The sequence below is a fragment of the Zingiber officinale genome, chromosome 4B, assembly GCF_018446385.1.
Source record: "Zingiber officinale cultivar Zhangliang chromosome 4B, Zo_v1.1, whole genome shotgun sequence".
Taxonomy (NCBI): domain Eukaryota; kingdom Viridiplantae; phylum Streptophyta; class Magnoliopsida; order Zingiberales; family Zingiberaceae; genus Zingiber; species Zingiber officinale.
This window is the reverse complement of record NC_055993.1, coordinates 90369428-90385944: the sequence shown is the minus strand read 5'-3', so window position 1 is coordinate 90385944 and position 16517 is coordinate 90369428. Positions and strand designations below refer to the sequence as shown.

Sequence of the window (16517 nt, the reverse complement as noted above, 5' to 3'; positions counted from 1 at the left end):
GTTTCATTGTGAATGAGATTTTAATTTCACATTGAAAGTTTCAAGGTATATTGGTTAGTTTATATTGACTCACATGCATTGATGATGCGAACAAATGCATGAGGAGAGTCTCTCTCACGCCTAGATACATGGGGAGGTGCGAGTCTAGACTGAATTCCACTGAACCAAGTTGACTCATATGCGAGCATGACCTATGTGCGCCGAATGCTAGACCGTCAAGGCAAAATTTGCCACATGGAGTCTTTTTATTTGTTGCTCAAGAAGGTAACAGAAACATTAACCATTGTTAATGGCAATTTCATAACCTCCTAGATAGTAATAGTCGATCATTGATGGCTGACAACTATCATTAATCCTTAGGTATTAAATGATTATTACTAAGCGTTCAATACAGATGAGACATGATCCTCATATATAAAAAGAGACTATGATCTTGAGCAGAATGCATGAAAAAGAAAAGCTGAAGCTCTCCACCTACATCCTCCCTCTCTCTTTTCTGTCATATATCTCCTACTCGGCGGTGTATCTATGATAGCAATTGAGTACCTCTCAATTCATCGTGACCACTATTTCTTGATGTGTATCACAATTAATTGTTGTATCATGAGAAATATACGACCCGAGAAAATCTCGAAGTACAGTCGGAGGTGGGGTGAATCTGTTTAAAGGAAGCTATGTCTATCGTAGATCTCAGTCTATTCTGTTGCTCAGTTGCTCAGTTGCTCTATCCACTCGACTACTTTATCCGCTTAACCGCTCTGCCTGCTCGTTTGCTTTGCCCGCTCGGTCGTTCTGTACTAGGCTACTTTGCAGTTTGCACTCAACACTTGGCATAAACCAGCATCACTGATAGCCTCAGATTATCTACTCAGGTTATCTCTGTTAGGGACCTTGTGTATGACCGGCTAGAAGGGGGTTGAATAGACGACACCCCCAATAATTCGCTTCCTACGTATTTGTTAGTTGCGCAGCGGAAATCTAATACTAAATACAAATACGAAAGCTAAACTAAAGACAAGAAGAGAAATGCAAACCGCTAACACGATGTTTAACATGTTTTGGATATAACTTGCTCTTACTCCACAGTTGTTCATAAGGTGAACGATCCCTCAATCTGTTAGTGGATTAGTCCCCGGCAAACTCCGGCTAACTCAAGCCTCCTTGTGGATGGAGAAACCTCACCACAGCACTCACTAAGACCTCTTGGATTACAAAGAACTCTTGAGCACTTATTGACTACTAATTAGGGTTAGCCATCACTAATTTCATCAACCTTAACTAAGCTTCCAAATCTTGGTTGTATAGGTCACGGGTTGGAAAACTCCACCTACCAGTCGACTGATAAAAGTGCTAGTCGACTGCCTTCTGTGGAGATTTGATTGTTACACCCCAACGATTCGATACCAGTTGATTGGTGAAAATACTAATCGACTGCTCTACACTGACCGAACGACCAAAAACATTCTGTTCGCTCCCAATCGATTGTACCAGTCGATTGCTATTTCCATTAGCCGACTGGTATCCCGAGTACAATCTTTCAATACTCGGACTCTCACCCTTACGACTCACTTGACTCTTTTTCGTTGCAGCCTTGACTTTTTGCCTTTAAACCTACTTCCTTTGGCTCTCGTCCCTCGGATGTATCCAAACCCGCGACTCATCCCCAATGTCATCCTTTGCGTATGTCTTGAAGTCGCTTCCCTCGATTCTTGCCGTTCTTGTCTTGTCCACGATCCCTCGGATGCTCCATCCTTCACTGAACCCGAAGCCATTAAACTAAGTCATATGTGTATCCTACAAATCTGCACACTCACATACACATATCAAATATAAGGGTGAACCTAACTTAAATTCTTTACCCAAACATCAAAACACATGATTGCACGGACCATTAAAATTGCTCCAACAATCTCGATAGATAAATTAAATTTGATTTGATGTAATTACAATTTAGCTAATTCTCTAAAAATCTCCTATGGATTGTGGGTTAATGTGGTTGATTGGATCCATTCGAGCACACAATCGAACAGCCTTGGTTTTGATCGTAGGTAGTTTGCAAGCCAAGATTGTACAATCACCGAAGACGACAAGAGAAAGTAACTCTGAGGATATGCTACATTCTACCTGAGGAGAATAAAAGTACTATCAGGAGGTTCGATGTGATCGCTGCAAAATAACAGAAAATATGATCAGGATTGAAAGGGGGAAACAACATAAGAGAAAGGATCAAAGGGGAAGCATTTCAATTCACTTCTGAGTCTCTCTTTAGAGGAGTGCAATTGACGAACATTAGTGCACAAAAGAACAGGAGTCAAATCGATAGCAGGTTGGGATGATGCAGCAGTACAATCATTTCCAATTTACCTTCTACAGACTCTTAGCTTCTCAGGTTCACCAGATCCAACACGAATAGACTAAACCTACCATTCAACATTTCATCAAAAAAAAAATGAAAAAATAAATAGCAAAAACAAATTGCTTACCGAGAACAGAAGCTTACACTTGCACTAAATTTGACGATCCTCTGCTACTCTTACAGCATTGAGAAAGAGCGAAGAAGAGACAGGTAAACGAGCCGCACCTATCCAGGCGAAGGCTAGTATATATACTTAACAGCATATGTTCTCAAAGGAAATAAGAAAAGAACAAAAAAAAAATCATTTGAATGCCACACGTAATTTTAATTTTATCAAATAAACCGTTTCCCAACTCATGTCATTCTCTGAGCAAAACTTTGCTACTGCTAAGAAAATGGATCGATCAAATATTTGCAAAAAATAGCAAAGTGATGACTTGAAGCAAATGAAATGGTGAAACCTGAATCACTCTGAAGGTCATCCATTATTTATTAGTATTAACATTATGAGTTGCAAGTCAGTTCTCATGGACCCATCACTGTGTTCCTTGGGGCTGAATAATGCATCTCAGATGAAGCATTTAGAGGGGCTGTTCTAACTGCAAATCCTTCTCCAGATTCGTAGATTCTTGCGTATGAAATTCCATTAGTGTTCGACTGAGAGGTTGCTCGAATTGCAGGCCCTCCGATAGCTCCTGATTCAGACTGATGGTGCTGAATCTGATCTGTTTCCTTAGTGCGAGTTTCATATGAGAGGTTACTTCGATTAGGGCTGATACTAACACCAAGGTCCAGGCTAATTGTGTCACTCTTCATGTCTGCAGATGGAAGAGGAAAGGGTCTTGTGAAACCTTTAAGAAATGCTGAACTGGGCATGGTCAGAAGACAGGCTCCATTTGTAACATGCGAAGAGGATGCTTCATTGCTGGTAGGTTTTATGGCGGGCACGTCATGATTATGCTTTCCTTCATATGTCGTAATCACAGCCTTCGGATCATGTGATGCTCTCTCAACATGTTTCCTAACAGGGCAACCAACTGATGTGCACTTGTAGTAACTCCTACGAGTAAGAGTTAAATATGTCATAGATGATATATCGACCAGAAACAAAAGTTAAATTGTATTGAGCTGGGAAAAATGAGGTTTAACCCCTACAAATTATTTCGTTAAAAGGAGAGGGGATGCAATAGCTAATAAATTATGCTTGTCTTCTTAACAATAACATGAACACATTTCACAAGACTTGTAGACACACAAGAACCTAAATCCAAATGTAACAAGCTACAGAATTGTGGTATGATCACCAACTATTCCTCTTTCAAGATGGCATTGGAATATAATATGAAATAAATTGTCTTTATCCATCCCTGCACGAGCGCTCAGAAACAAAAGGAAAAAAATAAAAAATATGGAATGACAATGGATAACAATCTAGAGACTCAAATGCTTGAATGGTGGATACAGTGTGTATTATCTCTTACGTTGTACCCTCAAACATCATGTCTTGATTCATAAGTTATCTATGATTCCAACCAAATAAAAGAAGACAAGGATAACAAGAACAAACAAATCAGAGAGCCAACTCAATCTTGTATAAGTAGAACGTTTTTTTTTATGGGTCTTGCTTGGGTCAAGCTAACAGATTATCGTTCACAAGTGATGCATCATAAATTCCCAATTATAACCTATAATGTACCTGGAAGATGCTTATTAGGTCAACTTTGTAATCCATCCTCCAGAAATCCAATATAATATGGATAAATGGTAATTCAGTTCTCTTTGCAACAAGACAATTTTCCAGAGGCATAGTAAAGAAGTTTGATTTAAAATCAGAACCATAACTCTCCTAACTACAACTACTAGAAGCTGGTCTATGTATCTGACTAACAATAGTGCCACTCATACTCAAGAGTTGACACAAGATATTGAGTTATGGTAACTTGATAGTTTTAAACAAATTAGAAATGTGTAGTAGTTTGCTAGTGGAGAAAAAAAAGAATTTAGCTCCAGAAGATGGACTTTACCTGGGGTTAGGATTCCCTTTGACTATTTTCTGGCCATATTTTCGCCAGCGATACCCGTCATCCAAGATATCAATTTCACTCACAGTTTGGACAACAACACGTGGCTCATGGTTCATTTTGCCAAGTGAAGCAGCATCATTAACAGCTATTTCCATTTTTCTGATTAGAGATATTTCAGTTTGTTAATTAAAAAATAATAATAATAAGATCATCGTTGACATCTAAACTGCAAGGTCCAGCACTAAAAGACACCTGCGCTTTGACTCCATACTGTCATCTCCAACAAACTCATCAGCATTATTGAGTTGATCACCACCAGTTTCAGCATCATACTCTCTGATTGAGGCAGGAGACAACTCGGTAGAAAAATTGGGACCAACCTGATGAGATTTGCTGGGTGCCATTTCTGACTCATCTGGAAAGTTCAAGTTTAGGATGAATTTAGTTAAAAATTGTCAAAGATGAGATAACATACATTCATTTAAATTTAAATCTTCTTACTTTCTGCACTGATAAAAGAAGATAGATTATCAGTTTGTTCCTCATCTTCGCTGGTGAAAGTTGCACCAACAGGCATACGACGATTAGGTGGTGGCTTAGGATGATCATGGCAACCTTTATAGATGATTCCAGCAATTTGCCCATCATGAGACCGCTCTATTTGCCTCTTCATTTCACAATTAGGGTGTGTGCATTTGTAATAACTCCGAGGAAATTCACTCCCTTTAACATGTTTCTGTCCATATTTTCGCCAATTATAACCATCTTCTGCAGAATTTTCAAGTTTATTAAATTGGTTAGATTCTCTACAATCAGATTGAGTCATCTGTGTTCTATTCTCTGAATGTTCTGTCTGTTGCAACTCATTGGAAAGTTCTCCAGGTGGTAGACTAGCTCTCACAGGTGATGCTTCAACTGATGAAACTGTAGGTGGTACAGGTGGAGCCAATTCATAATTATCGGTAAGTTTGTTCTGGCCTTGAGATTGACATTGGCTTTGGATGCAAGGTTGCTGTTTTTCTTGGATTAAACCAAAAGGGCCCTGCAATCAAAGGCATAAATTTATACTCAACAAACCTAAGTTGGGTCATATGCATTGTTTGAGAGGATTTTTATAATAAAAGATAAAGCAACAGCATTAATCTAGAGAATATGTGAAAAAAATAAATAACTAAATAAATAAAGCAGAAAAGCAGATTAGGTTGCAAGGACAACAATGATTTTAGCATCTAATAACCTTTGAAATATGGCGAATCTTTCTGCAAAATCTAACAAAATAATCAAAACATTACTGTAGATCCAAAGAGGTAAACCGAATAGTAACAACATAAGCACAGCTTGAAATACATTTGTAATAAGGGTTTCTTATTTTAAGCAACCAGATATTCCTGTAGCTTAGGTTTATCATTAGCAACCAGAGATTTGTGTATTTGTGTTATCCATGATTCTTCTCTCTGTGGGATAAGATCAGTCTGTGTCCTAGTCCAAAAGCATTCTTTGCTCAGAAAATATCCTTACTAGAAATAAGAAAGAAAGGCCTTGCCTGAATAGAAAATTACCAAAGATCTTAATGAAGAAAAACCCAGACTATAACATGATCCAATGTGAGTTCTAAACGCAAAATCTCCAATTCCTCCATCATGTGCACTAACATTAAGTGTATCCACACAAACAGTTTTATCCATGAAGAGGCAGTGCTGAGTATCCCAGTAGTTGTAGAAGGCACAGCCTGCACTTGAAAATGTCAAAAAGAAATTTGTCTTGTCTAACACTGATGCCAAGGTATACCAAATGGAAAAGGAAAAGATGCGGGCTTCATGACTAGTATTTGTGATGGTCCTGATAAGCAAAGTTCTCCAGGGTGGATTGAAGCACAAGTAATAGAAATTACCATCAGTTCAGAGCCCTTTACTTGTCTAGCATCTTGTAAGTTTCATTCAATAATTGTGCATATAAAATCATGCAGATCTCTATTTTCCTGCTGTTATTTAGGTTCCAAACAATCTAAAGCTACACAAGATACTTGACATAAAACGACAATTTATTACAAGCAACACAAAAGTGCATGAAGCACCTTAGTGCTTTCCATTAATCTTACAACTAGCACTTTATGGAGTTATACTAATATTCTGATGCTTCAATTCTGAACAAGGACGACACGCTATACAGAAAGGCAAAACGAATGAAGAATAATGAGAACTCTCCAAAAAAAAAAAAGATCACTTGAATCACAGGTCCATTGGGCAAGGACAGTGGAAGATTTTTATAATGAAACAAATTCTAAATGTAAGTCAATAGCAAAGTATCTGTTGTGATAAGATTTGATGTCATATATAACGGATAAAGGCAAGGAAACAGAATGAAATAAAGTGAGAATATGAATCCATTAAAAGCTATGGGCCATGCGTCTCTACCATCTTGCTTTCTCAATATAATATTAACACGAAGAAACACCCTTACAGGAAGAAGAGAATGGATTGAGCTTAATAATAAATCAACTGCACAGCGAGTTAGACACCACGATTTAGAGATCACGCTAATGAAAGACAAATCTGCTTGTATGTTCACACTTCAGCAACCTATCGACAACTATCCACGAATTGAAGATTTTTCATCAGGTACACTTAAAGGCATGGCGCAATCTAACCCAGATAGCAAAAATCTTAAAGCTTGCAAAACGAAAGCATAGGAAATCAGAGATTGGTGTAAAAAGCAGCTTCCTTTTGCACCTAAGTGCCCACCACATAGAAAAAAAAAGGCGAAACGAAGCTAAAGGACGAACAAGAACTAGCAAGTGAAGAAACACCAACCTTCACATCGGGGAGGAGGACAGGGGGTCCAAGCAGCGCGGAGGGGCTAAGCCCAGGGGGTATCGTGAGGCACGGAGCTCGCGCGATTGGGAGCCGAGCCGGCGACATCGACTTGTACCTCGCTTCGTTCGCTCCCGCGAGCAGAGAAACCCTAGGATCCGGTATTCCCTCGCGCCCATTGGCGTCCTCCCGACACTCTTCACCGTTCCCAACGCTGCCGCACTCAAACCGCAGCTCCGCCGGAGTTGAACCACCCTCAGGCGCTAACTCACGTAGATCATCAGACGCCGGCGAAGGATTCCTCTCCATTTACAGGTCCCAAAGGTAGCACCGTAGCATGTAGCGAAAGAGTGAGCCGAGAAGTGAAATAAAACGGCGAAGGAGAAGAGAAAGGACGTGCGCCATAACGGCGTTGAAGTGAGGGTGTTTCAGGAAATTCACTAGCTGTCAGAGACTATTAATGGCGGATGAGTGAAGCATCATGCATTGATGGTTACTCAAAATGACTAAAATACCCTTGTTGCCCAATTTGAATTAGCTCCTTTATGCTTTTATCCCCTGCCTTTACGCGGAGAACTCCCGTCCATCAAGTACTAAATGACCGATATGCCCTACGAGCGCTTACCGATTTCTCTGTGCTTTTCGATTTATGCAGAAGAAATTTTCTATAGCTGGGTCGACCAAAAATAAAAAATAAAAAAAAACAATTTATAGTGATTAGACTCGAGCGGAACTTAGATCCAAACTCACCTGTGACAAATTACTAGTAATAAATAGCGGTTCTAAAAAAACAACTCAAAATTTAAAATTAATCAGTTTGAAGAATTAAATTAAATATATGATACCTATTAAAAAAATAATTTGACAAATTCACACTTCCAATTATATATAAAAAAAATTTTAAAAGCATTAATAATCAATTCCATTGTTTAAAAATTCTCTTAAGCATGCCTTTCTACAAAAGAAGCAGCCATCTATAAGAGTAGTGTCAGGATTTAAAACAATTATATATATTTTTTAATAATTCACACTAATTTTAAATATAGATAATCTTTCTCTCAAGTTATCTATGGAATAAATTTAAAGTATAACTCCTGCACTGACTTAGAACTATTATAAGTATCCTACAATCTTGAGCTTGCTATAGGATTATATGAAGCACATTGATCTCTCATGTGATCTAGGAATTAATGATAATATATGGAAGGAAACAAAGAAATTAAGGGTGTGTTTAGTTTGCACATTTTTCATTTTTATTTTTTGAAAAATATGTATTTTTGAAAAATAATGTTTGATTTATATTTTTCATGTTTATTTTTTTTAAAAAAAATAGATAGTATTTTTTAGAAAAATAGAGAATAACGAAAAATCATTTTCTATTTTCTAAAAAACACACATTTTTCAAAAAATGAACATGGAACACGTGTAAACTAAACACATCCTAAGATTTACATACACCGATATGAACAACAACAACAACAGTAGTGATGATTACATTAGACTTAGATAGACATGGCCTTTCCTGATTCTGTCAAGTAAATTTAGAGCAACTTATGATACTCAAAAGTCAACTCAGAATAAGGATATTAGTCCCATTTGGACTTCAATGGTACACTTTCCATTCACATAGTGTTGGCTGCAGACAATTTTATGTAAACATCAGCCGCGGCAATGAGCTCATAACAGAATCAGCAAGCTGAACAACATCAAGGACAGAACCAAATAACTAGAAGAAATTATACAGGTTACAGCAAGCCTTAGTTTCAAGATATTGGGGGCTTGAAGTAACAAAGTTTAGCACAAATGGATGGAAATTCACATAGTTTTAGTTTTTCAACCGACGCATGGTAACTTGAGCAACCTTGAACAGTCACCATCAAGGTGCAACGACGAAAGTTATCCTCTCAGGATCTGCTGCGTTGCTACAGAAATTGTAGAGACCTTTGAAAAAAAAATAAATCTGTTATCTTAACGGTCTCTTAGTATCGATCCCATGGATATAGAGAGAGATAAATACAGACACACAGACTATAGGTGCATGGTGGGGTAAACCCCAGATCGTCAATTCCTGAAAATTGACTCCTAGTCATTACGCCAGAGATGTCATATGTCCACCATCTGCGCTACGCCTGAAGTAATTATAAAGACCTTCAAAGAATTCATATTGCAGGTCAGCAATAGACCAAGAGAATTCACAATCTATGATAAAAAGCTCATTCAGGCATTTCAAACATGCCCATTTGCAAATGAATTCTTTCCTCTGGGATAGTGATGAAAAGAGACTCGCCAATCTATAGAACTTGCAAAGGAAAATCTTCTCCATTAAACCACATAAAAAATGATGTGGAAAAGCAAAAAAATAAATAAAAAGGTGATATTTCAGCCGTCCTATATTCATTCTTCCTATGCCATCTATATCAACCCAAGTTCCGCAATCTAAGTTCAATTATTATCAAATGAGAACCAGTAAATAATGGCGTCCCATTCAAACTTAAAATCGCATATTACAGAGAATTAAACAGCTGCAATAATCATTCAAATAAACAATCATGTGGAACTCAATCAGATGCTTATCCAGTCGTGTCTGCATGCATATAAATTTGCAAGCGCTTAAAATACTAAACAAAGCGCAACTTTTATATACCTTATGGTAGGTTGCATCTCCTAATTTATCTCGTAGAGCTGAAGGTTTCGACAGAGCAAAACATGGCATCTCGACACCATCATGCGGGACCACACAATCGAGTCCATACTGCATATCCCTCTCAGGTTTAACCATAGCCACCGATCTGTTTTGACACAAGGGAAGGATCAAAATTTGAATGAGTTTCAGCAAAGAAAACATGGCGAAGACAAACCTTCCACAGTCCTCAGCCTGGATCTGGCAGAGCAAGGAGGTGGTCTTTTCGGCGACCGTCATGCCCACTATAACATGGATCTCTCCTGAAGGCAATCATGAACCCATCTGCACAAATTGAATCTATATTTTGGGAGAGAAGAGACGATTCATCACAGACGACAGTCTCCTCTCCAATATATATTTGTTGGTATTGGGAACAACTTTGTTGAGTTTAAATTAAGTTTGGTGGGAAAATTCATATGGGATTTTAAAACAGAGTTTTGGCCTTTTGGAGGGAAGTCGGTAGGTATAATTTATTATTATTATTATTTTTTCAAAATAATGAAATAGAATATTAATCGTATTAAAACTTCACATTACTGATATATTTTTTACATAAAGATATTAGATATCTCAAAAATATTATTTTTTGGAATTAAATAAATACTATTGTCATTTCTACACGGATGGCATTAAATGCCAGCCATCTAATTTCATACTATTTCTTCTGGACACTTATTGTGTGCTTGTTTTCATTGAGTTAGATAGTTGTCTTTTTTTCGTTCAAGTGTATGTGTGGATTTATAAACTTGAAGTGACTTAGCTAGTGGTCATTTTCCAATTCATGTGCCATGTGAACATTGTCTTTTACATACAAAGTTTGCCAGAACTAACTACCTGTCTTTATTCAACTTTGATAAATTTCGCCCCCAAAAAATGCCCTTTTGACTTTTGCACCTTTAAGATACAAGTGGAGAATCTCATTTTTCTGGTCCAAACTGTTAAAGATCATATAAAGTCCATAATCAACTTGAAACAATTTGAACCAGCATTCCAATTTGTAATATTTAAAGCTGTCGTTCCCTCGAATGGGTCTAGTGACTAACGTATAGGGTGTTATCATAATAAGATCTGGAGTTTGAATTTCGGCAAAATCGAGGTAATACCTCCCATATGTGCTAGTCACTATTCCAAAGGTTAGTAACCGTCTGTGATTTACCTCCTCCGTGTTGACCTTGGGACGAATTAACGAGGACGCTGAGGACGAACGTATTCATCTTTTTACCACAATATTTAAAGCTGTCAAACTGATCGAGACTCAACTTCAGTGGCCAAACTAAATTTCCATTAAACTTTAGTTTACTACAGAATGATCAAGACATTAATATCCAAATCAACCAAACAGTACAGCATGGTCAGTAAATGGTGGATGATGATGGTGTAACCAACTCACTATTGCGCAATTACCACTTGCTATTTTGACCCCAATCACACACTTTAACACAATAAATAAATAAATAAATATATATATATATATATATAAAAGAAATGGAGAATAAATGTTTGTAGCAGTGGTGGATGAGCCATCTCCCTACATCAGACAAGGATATGAAATAATTGTTTTTATTTATGTCAAAGTTTAGTTTGGATTTGGTAGTTCATGGTGGTTCACAGCTGTTGTTGCTTTATATAATTAAAGCAAACAGAACCGCAAAAACACATTAATTAGGCACTAGCTATCACTATCTTATCCGCAAATATCTATCTACAAAGGGACGCTGGACCAAAGAGATTACAATAATTGTTGCAAATAATATTTGAGTTTCTGTGCAGTGAGACAATAATGACTCCTGAAATTGTGTCGTATGCCAGTGGATAGATTACCAAACAAATATGCAGTGGAATTTCCAAGGTTGCAACAGGGGAATACAGAACCCTTACCAATAAATATCCAGAGGCCGTCACTGCAATTTGCAGGTGCTATTCACAAGCCAAGTTGTGCAAGTAAAGCATTGTCTTGCCTGTGGGATTCTATCTTATCAAGAGGCTGTGAGGAAGGGTTAGTTTCTACGCATCAATGATCAACCTTGTGCCAATGCAGAATTTGAGCATGTTCAGTAAAATGAAATCAATATGACAAAATTATTTGCAAACCATATATCAATTCCGTATATTTGTATAATACGTATATATACAAAATATATTTGTTTAAGTACACAAAATAAAAGCCATTGTGATTTACCCCCTTTTTTTTTTTCTCTCTACTGGAAGTCTCTCAGCTGACCAGTCATTACCTGACAATGTCACAAAGTAGCAAACAAATATTTTTATAATGTTGGACCCCCTATAATAAATTTACAGATAAAGAAGCCCATGTTGTCTTATTGGCCAGCAGGGGAACATACCTGGAACGCTCACAGTACATGGTTCTTATAAATTGAACATGTGCGAAGAGGAGTTCATTATTCATGCTCAGTCAAAGTTCTTAGCTCGATGGTTTTATCAACTTATCTCAAGTTATTACCCAATACAAAGGCCTCTACCGCACGTGGGGTCTGCAACTGGTCAAATACAAATCAGGGACAGCACAGTGTTAAAATAATGTCTTCCCAAACATTGGTTTCAATGTGCAATTATTTGAAACTTTAGGAGTAGCTTTCAGATGACTCCTGTCATTAACACAACTTTGGGTGGTTTAAGTGTCACTTACCATGTAGTTAGTTCAGCTCCTGCAAACTCTCCATGCATAAAGAATGACAATGACAACTAAAGATGCAAAGCAAAAGTTATCATGCAACTTGATCAAAGATGAACCGGAATGCTATGGTTTTCATATGGAGGTCCCTTTTTCAGTTTTCTGGCCGTCTCATTCGTCCAGGCCACTGAGGTGAGTGGTCATCTACAGAGTTGAAAAGGATGCTCCATAGGATTTTCTATATGGGTCCCCTTCATGAGATTCCATTCACCAAAGAGGGATTTTTTTACCTGAACTAGTCTGAGAACTGGGGGACGGCCCCTCCGATCCCTATTTTTCTATTGCACCAGGGCAATCCTAAGAAGGGTTCCTCCATACTGCTCCTGTTCGACAAAGAACAGAGTTTTAAACATGAACCAATGCGCTAACTATTGGCTGGACCCTCCAATCTCTGATTCATCTATTGCACCAGACGAAAATATGGTTCAACCAGTGTTTCTTTTGAGTCACAGAGCCAAGTTTAGGTTTTGATTCCCAAGTGAGTTCCTTTGGTCACATTGAACACTCCTTTAGAGCAACAATGCAACAAGCATTGGCGACTATAAGAAATTACTCCTAGTAAACACCATCTACTACAAAGCAATCTAAATTTCATGAAAACTTTCAGTTATGCTAGATAAAAATCTTGTATTTACCTTGCCCAAATCAGAGAATCCAGACCCATAATATTACACATCTGGAAAACGTTGTAGGAGTGGCCACTTGCATATAAGCACACTGTCAGACTTTGGTAACTAAACAGCCAAAATTATATTCACACAATTACTCACAGTCCCAGACTTGCCCTAGTCCACTCAGACTCCATTACTTCTATTAACAGACCCCTATTAATGCTTAAAATTATACCAAATGGTAAAATTTGTACAGTGCTTAACGTTACCAAGTAATTTTTACACCTGCTGTCGCCGGCGCAGATTAGTTCTAGTACCGCAGCTCCCGCAAGTAGCTCAGCAGCATCGCCGCCTGCGAAGCAATTCCGACGTTGGTAAGACGATTGATAGAAGATTGAGTAAAGGAAGAATAAGCAAAAGAGATACCTTGCGCTTAGCCCGCGATGAGCCCGACTGCGACAGCGCAACCAGCGGTGGAATTGCGCCTTCGCCCACTAGGAGCCCTTGGATACGGGGGCTTTCGGCGGCGAGCTGCAGCAGCACATGCACAGCGAATTCGCTCCCCGTTGTCGGTCCTGTTTCCGTTGCCTCCACTAGCACCGCGATCCCACCCGCCTCCACCACCGCCTCCCTACCCTCCGGTATCGCTGCTAGGCTTCCAAGCACCACAAGCGCCTTCTCGGCTGTGCCACCGCCGCGTTCCCCCACCAGCTCTAACAGTGGAGGCACAGCCCCAGCGATGACCGCCCGTTCCTTGTTCCGCCGGACCGAGCAAAGCTTGTACAGCGTGGTTAGAGAGTCCTTCTTTCCCCGGCTCGAACCGCTCACGAGCAGAGACACCAGCGGCGGAATCGCCCCGCACGCCCCGATTGTTCCCCGGTTCCCCTCAATCATCGACAGGCTGAGCAGTGCGCAGGCTGCGTTTTGCTTGGCCACTGCTGTCCCCGTCCGCAGCGCGTATACCATCGGCTTGATAGCCCCCGCGGCCGTGATGGGCTCCTTGTTCTCCTCCTCCAGCGAAAGATTGAGAAGCGCCGTCACCGCGCTCTCCTGCGTCGCAGGGTCCATGCTCTTCAGCAGCGGCACGAGCGCCGGAATCGCTCCGGACGTCCCAATCAGCGCTCGGAACTCGGACCGATGCTTTGCCAAAAGCCTTATCCCCGCTGCCGCGGCCCGTTTCACCTCCGGGGACGACGCCCCAAGCCCCTCGACACAGGCCCTAGTCGCCGGCTCGATGCTCGCCACCGTAGCGCTCTCGTGGACCTCCAAGGACGACGAAGATAAAGCAAACACGTACTGGAACGCCTCAGAATCGGAAGGCGCAGCATGGCTCGGCGGCGCCTCCGATGGGGTGACGCAGGCTAGCCTCTGAAGCTCGCCGGAGATATCAGAGTCGAAGCTAGAACAGTCGGAGAGACCCTGGGAGAGCTCGAGGATCTCGGACACAGTTTCCGCCGAGAAGATCGCTGACTTGGCATCAGAAGGGCGAAGGGGGCCGACCGCGAGCTGCTGAAGCTGGAAGTCGACGACCGAGTCGGTCAAATTCTCGGAGACAGCGGCGGAGCGCGACGGCGGAGGAGCGCCAGGCGGCGGGTCGTTGCGGAAGAGGTTGGAGCGGACGGTGCGCATGGACCGACCAAGGGAACGCTGGATTCGCGATCGCGAGGGACTCGAGGATGAGTCGGCGAGGGAGACCATGGCGGCGGAAGAGTAAAGCAGGAAGCAGGCCGTCGGTGGAAGCGGAAGTGGAAGTGGTGGCATAACTTGTAGAGCGAGGGTTTTGTCGAGTCGTGATGAGTTGGGATCGCGGCTACGTCGTGGGTTCCGCGGTTCCGCCTCCGATCGTTTAGGCCGTGTACAGCTGGCAGGTTGGGTTTAGGATGGTTACACTTCACTCAAATAGGCAAAAGCAAAACAAACAAATTAATTGGTTTTCAGCTAAAAATAGGGAAAGAATACTAATGCAACGAAATTATTCTAAAAATAGGTCTTAAAGTAAAATATCATAAAAAGTTGATTGTAAAATCTTTATTTTGTGATTTTTAATAAATATTAATGGACAAAAATTAAAAACACACTCTTAATTGTCCCAAAAATAAAAGGGCAAAAATAGGAGTGCGTCCCTCCCCTACTTTTAATTTAAAAATACTTTTGAATTTGATGTTGTTATAGAAATTACAGGTTGAATTACTAACTGCTATATTTGGTAGAAGTTACATACTAATTTTTATAAAGTATAAAATTTAGTTGTTATATATTGTCAAAATTATATGTTAACTTCTACTCATTAGATCATGATTATGTTATGTTCATGACAATGAGTGTCATGTAGTCTACATATTTATTTTACTCATCAAAATGTCATTTTAACTAAATTATCATTCAAAAGTAAAATCAAAATAATATAAAATCATCATGGTAAAAACTAGTAATTAGCACCATACATTGTAAAAGCTATATATGCTAACTTCTACGATATCGATCATGATCAAATAATATTTATTTAAAATATCGTGTCATAGAATTCTTATAGTTTATTTTATTTATTGAAATATTATTTTAATGCGGCTATCACTAATAGAAGTAAAATAAAAATTATATAAAATTACTATTATAAAAGTTAGTAATTCTAGATTCAACAATGGTAGGAACTAGATGCTAATTTCTATACGGTCGATAGATTAGATAATATTTGAATATTTTTGATGGTTCATGTTAAATGGGATGATCATTTAACTTTAATTAAAAATAAGTTATTTATACGATGATTTTATAAATAATGGGTGTCATTTTGATTTTTTCCTAAAACCAAAAGATAACTTACTTTTAAGAAGTCAAAAATATATTCCAACATATTTCTTATATAAAAATATTATTATTTTATATAATTATGATTAGTCCTAAAAAAATAATAATAATTTGATTAAAATATAATATTTATAAACTTATTAAAATTATCAAAATTATTATAGTGGTGCTTATTAGTAGTGGCTGATTTTAAGTTTTTTCATAATGATTTTAATCCTTTTAAATCAAAAATATATATATATATATATATATATAAAATATTTTTAATTAAATTAAACTAAAAACTAATCTAATATTACACATTATAGTAATAATTATACGACCACTCCTACACTAATATTCAGGTCGTCTCTAACTTTTAGATGAAAATCCTATTTAATATTTTTTTATTAAATATAAAAATATTACATACGAACCGATAATTAAATGCACATACTTATCACTAATATTCAATATGCTACGTAAATTCATTAAATTATAAAAATGACATATATAAACTAAATCTAATAGCAAAATGTTCATACTCTTTGTGC

The 16517-nt window shown here is 38.6% G+C and overlaps 2 protein-coding genes across 2 annotated transcripts; both read right to left on the bottom strand.

Annotated features, from left to right (window-relative positions):
• Nucleotides 1-2565: 2565 nt before the first annotated feature.
• On the bottom strand, nucleotides 2566-7581 carry LOC121975464 (WRKY transcription factor SUSIBA2-like). Its single transcript, XM_042527134.1, has 5 exons — nucleotides 7191-7581; nucleotides 4882-5422; nucleotides 4633-4795; nucleotides 4381-4539; nucleotides 2566-3416 (listed from the first exon to the last, which is right to left on the bottom strand). Exons 1-5 carry the CDS (start codon nucleotides 7497-7499, stop codon nucleotides 2882-2884), a joined length of 1707 nt encoding a protein of 568 aa, XP_042383068.1. The 5' UTR covers nucleotides 7500-7581; the 3' UTR covers nucleotides 2566-2881.
• Nucleotides 7582-13172: 5591 nt separating this feature from the next.
• On the bottom strand, nucleotides 13173-15001 carry LOC121975463 (U-box domain-containing protein 4-like). The gene is made up of 2 exons (XM_042527133.1): nucleotides 13603-15001; nucleotides 13173-13528 (listed from the first exon to the last, which is right to left on the bottom strand). The coding sequence occupies exons 1-2, from the start codon at nucleotides 14935-14937 to the stop codon at nucleotides 13487-13489; spliced, it is 1377 nt and encodes a 458-aa protein (XP_042383067.1). The 5' UTR covers nucleotides 14938-15001; the 3' UTR covers nucleotides 13173-13486.
• Nucleotides 15002-16517: the final 1516 nt, after the last annotated feature.

Excerpts from the sequence above, each read along its gene's own strand:
- LOC121975464 (XM_042527134.1), bottom strand. The coding sequence starts at position 7,499 with ATGGAGAGGAATCCTTCGCCGGCGTCTGATGATCTACGTGAGTTAGCG. Across the intron at positions 4,540-4,632 it reads AGTATGGAGTCAAAGCGCAG|AAAAATGGAAATAGCTGTTA; the intron begins GTGTCTTTTAGT and ends ATCTCTAATCAG. Across the intron at positions 3,417-4,380 it reads AAAGGGAATCCTAACCCCAG|GAGTTACTACAAGTGCACAT; the intron begins GTAAAGTCCATC and ends TCTTACTCGTAG.
- LOC121975463 (XM_042527133.1), bottom strand. The coding sequence starts at position 14,937 with ATGCCACCACTTCCACTTCCGCTTCCACCGACGGCCTGCTTCCTGCTT. Across the intron at positions 13,529-13,602 it reads CATCGCGGGCTAAGCGCAAG|GCGGCGATGCTGCTGAGCTA; the intron begins GTATCTCTTTTG and ends ATTGCTTCGCAG.